The sequence below is a fragment of the Lipotes vexillifer genome, unplaced genomic scaffold (assembly GCF_000442215.2).
Source record: "Lipotes vexillifer unplaced genomic scaffold, Lipotes_vexillifer_v1.1 scaffold375, whole genome shotgun sequence".
Lineage (NCBI taxonomy): Eukaryota > Metazoa > Chordata > Mammalia > Artiodactyla > Lipotidae > Lipotes > Lipotes vexillifer.
In genome coordinates, this window is record NW_006791636.1 from 485,231 (window position 1) to 489,604 (window position 4,374).

Below are 4,374 nucleotides of genomic sequence, written 5' to 3' on the forward strand. Positions count from 1 at the left end.
GAATTATACCTAGGATTTGGAATTTGCCAACATGAGTTCTGGATGCTCTATTAAAAATGAACAATTATATCACAGAACATTATGGCTTCTACAAACGTTGAGACACTTTTGAAAAGGAAAGTCCTGCCTCCATAATATAAGGAAACAAGAATATTCTTTCCATAGTCATAGAGTATAAAAAAACTTCACAGTCTGATTTACCTTTATCAAAGGTAAAATGATTCACGGTTACATTTCATGGATTATTTTGATGCTCAGTGGTTCCTAAACACAAAATACATTCCGCATGAACTCTTATCTGTTTGGGTTTTCCAAAGCAAGACACCAATACAAAATGTATTGAATTGGCTAGCAGAAGTCAATGGGCTAAAGAAAAGAAATTAAATATAAATGTTTACCAACTTTTATCCATTTTAATTTTACAACAGCTTTGGGTATTGAGACCTAATTGGTTTCTTGTGTCTATCCATTATGAACATAATTCAATCTTCTATTTTAATACTTCTCAGGGTCACTATTTTGCTGTGTATTTCACTGAGCGTCGTACAAGATCATCTCGTCCAACTTCAACCATTTGTTCTTCCCAAGATTTCATTTCGTTATAATAACGAACTTTATCATCTTTAGCAAGTTGAATATATACCTGAGAAAAAGTATAATCGTTAAAATGATTTCTTTAGAGGAATCTTTGCAATTAATTTCTGGAATGCTTTCCTATATATACTCTAGAAATTACCTTACTATTCTACATGTATAAGGGGGGATTGGAAACGAATGTTTTCGTGAGATAAAAATTAGATGAAAAAAGGTAAGAGATAACGATTTTAAATATTAATGAAGTTGTTATAATTTCAGGGCTTGGAGTATGGAAAAGGAACAGGGGCCGGGTGTGACCATCACTGGATACACTGACACTAAGTTATGAGTGACACTGTTTTAAATACCAATTTTATTTGCAGTAAAAAACTACCAGGGGGCTTCCCTGGTGGCGCAGTGGTTAAGAATCCACCTGCCAATGTAGGGGACAAGCGTTCGATCCCTGGTCCGGGAAGATTCTACATGCTGCGGAGCTACTAAGCCCATGTGCCACAACTACTGAGCCTGCACTCTAGAGACCAAGAGCCACAACTACTGAGCCCATGCGCCACAACTACTGAAGCCCATGCCCTAGAGCCCCTGCTCTGCAACGGGAGGCCACCGCAATGAGACACCCGTGCACCGCAACAGAGAGTAGCCCCTACTCGCTGCAACTAGAGAAAGCCTGCACAGCAACGAAGGCCCAACACAGCCAAAAATAAATAAATTAAAAAAAAAAAAAAAAACCTACCAGGGACTTCCCTGGTGGCGCAGTGGTTAAGAACCCGCCTGCCAATGCAGGGGACACAGGTTTGAGCCATGGGCCAGGAAGATCCCACATGCCACGGAGCAACTAAGCCCATGCGCCACAACTACTGAGTCTGTGCTCTAGAGCCCGTGAGCCGTAACTACTGAGCCTGTGCGCCACAACTACTGAGGCCCACGTGCCTAGAGCCCATGCTCTGCAACGAGAAGCCACCGCAATGAGACACCTGCGCACTGCAACAGAGAGTAGCCCCTGCTCGCCGCAACTAGAGAAAGCCCATGAAGCAACAAAGACCCAACACAGCCCAAAATAAATAAATTAAATTAATTAAAACAAAAAAAAAAACTACCAGGGACTTCCCTGGTGGGGCAATGGTTAAGAATCCGCCTGCCAATGCAAGGGACACAGGTTCGAGCCCTGGGCTGGGAAGATCCCACATGCCGCAGAGCAACTAAACCCATGCACCACAACTACTGAGCCTGTGCTCTAGAGCCCGCGAGCCGCAACTACTGTGCCTGTGCGCCACAACTACTGAAGTCCACGTGCCTAGAGCCCGTGCTCTGCAGCAAGAGAAGCCACCACAATGAGAAGCCTGTGCACCACAATGAAGAGTAGCCCCTGCTCGCCACAACTAGAGAAAGCCCACGAGCAGCAACGAAGACCCAATGCAGCCTCAATTTATGTATGTATGTATGTATGTATGTATGTATGTGTGTATTTATTTATTTATTTCTATATAAATAAATAAAAGAATCTGCCTTCCAATGCAGGGGACATGGGTTCAATCCGTGGTCAGGGAAGATCCCAAATGCCTGCCATGGGGCAACTAAGCCCACGTGCCACAACTAGAGAGAAGCCAGTGCACCACAAGTAGAGAGAAGCCTGTGCACTGCAATGAAGAGCCCATGCTGCAACGAAAGATCCCGTGTGCCACAATGCAGCCGAAAATAATAAATAAATATTTTTAAAAATAAAATAAAATGAAGCCAATTAAAAAAAAAACTACCAAAAGAGAAAAGCCAAATTGGTTCCAAGAATATGAAAATAATTTAAAAATACTTTGTGTAATATAACATTGTTTTCACATGAATCAAGCCTTGCTCTAACATATTCTCATAGATATTCTAACTAGACACTTGAGGCTAAAACCATACTACTTACTTGCTTTTGAGAACTAGAGAGATTTTTCCAGCTTTCATTTATAGTTTTCAGCTTTACCTGTAAAACAACATATCTTTAAGTACCAGATATAGGGATTTCAGTGATTAAAGTAAAATGTTTTTTTTATTATTCATTCCAATAACAAACACTCAGATAATAAGAATCACAAAGATTCATCAATTCTTAACATTTTTTCTAAGTAAAAATTATTAAACTGTTAAAATATACAAATATTAATGGTATGAAGGTATTTAAAAAGGTATCTTTTTAAAATCTAAGATATAATTGACATATAACATTAGTTTCAGGTGTACAACATAACAATTAGGTTTTTGTGTATATTGCAGAATGATCAGAGTAAGTCTAGTTAACATCCATCACCTTACATAGTTACAAATTTTTGTGTGTGATGAGAACTTTTAGGATCTACTCTCTTAGCAACTTTCAAATGTGCAGTACAATATTTACTACAGTCACCATACTGTACCTTACATTGCCAGGACTTACTTATTTATAACTGGAAGTTTGTACCTTTTGATCTCCTTCACCCATTTTGACCCCCATCCCCACCTGCCAACTCTAGCAAACACCAATCTGTTATCTGTGTCTATGAGCTCTTTTTTTAAGATTCCACATATAAATGAGATTATACATTGTCTTTCTCTGATTTTTTTTCACTTAGCATAATACTCTCAAGGACCATTCATGTTGTCACAGATGGCAAGACTCCCTTATTTATGATGGCTGAGTAATATTCCACTGCATATACATATTTTCTTTATCCATTCATCCATCAATGGACACTTAGATTGCTTCCATGTCTTGGCTACTGTAAATAATACTTCAGTGAACATGGGGGTGTATATATCTTTTTGAGTTAGTGTTTTAGCACAAGGGTTCCCTTTTTACCGCATCCTTACCAACACTTGTTATTTCCTGGGTTTTTTTTGATAATAGCCATTCTAACAGCTATGAGCCGATATCTCATTGTAGTTCTGATTTACATTTCCCTGTTAGTGATGTTGAGCACCTTTTCAGGTACTTGTTAGCCATCTCTATGTCTTTCTTTGGAAAAATGTCTATTCAGATCCTTTGCCCATTTTTTTTTTTTTTTTTTTGTGGTACACGGGCCTCTCACTGCTGTGGCCTCTCCCGCTGCGGAGCACAGGCTCTAGACACGCAGGCTCAACGGCCATGGCTCACAGGCCCAGCCGCTCTGCAGCATGTGGGATCCTCCCAGACCGGGGCACGAACCCGTGTCCCTTGCATCGGCAGGCAGACTCTCAACCACTGCGCTACCAGGGAAGCCCCTTTGCCCATTTTTCAATCAGTTTGTTTGTTTTTTTGCTGAGTTGTATGAATTCTTTAAATCATTTGCAAATATCTTCTCCCATTTGGTAGGATGACTTTTCATTTTGTTGATGATTCCTTTTCCTGTGCAGATATTTATCTTTTTGGATTCAGAAACATTAATATTCAAGTATAAACTACATTCTGTCATAGACTAACTTCAAAGACTAAGTGTTTTATTTCCTCTCTGTAGCTTAAAGTTTTCTTCTAAAATTTGTGCCAACATGTTTAGGTGTAGTCATAGGAAAAATACAACACCAGTTCTTATTCTACTTAGCTGAACTTAACTATGTGACTCGGAAAAAGTCATATTACCTCGCTTAGGCTTGGTTCTTCATCTATAAAACTGAAGGGATGCAGGGATCCCACAGCGGGAGGAGAGGCAGAGAGGAGAGTGAGTATGCTTCACACAGCTTGTGCTGCTGCTACCAGAGAGCAAAGACTGAAGGGGAGAATGGGTGGGTGGAGGATAAGGGGCAGAGAAGAGACAGAGGGATAGGAGAAGGAGAATGTGAGGGAAA

At 40.1% G+C, this 4,374-nt stretch overlaps 1 protein-coding gene across 1 annotated transcript in view; it reads right to left on the reverse strand.

The window, feature by feature from the left end:
* Positions 1-495: 495 nt before the first annotated feature.
* Positions 496-4,374, reverse strand: part of LOC103080329 (transcription factor A, mitochondrial-like) — a 12,664-nt gene continuing 8,785 nt past the window's right edge. Inside the window, 3 exon segments of the mRNA XM_082931341.1 lie at positions 496-516; positions 518-643; positions 2,504-2,560. Coding sequence (XP_082787467.1) covers positions 496-516; positions 518-643; positions 2,504-2,560 — 204 coding nt within the window.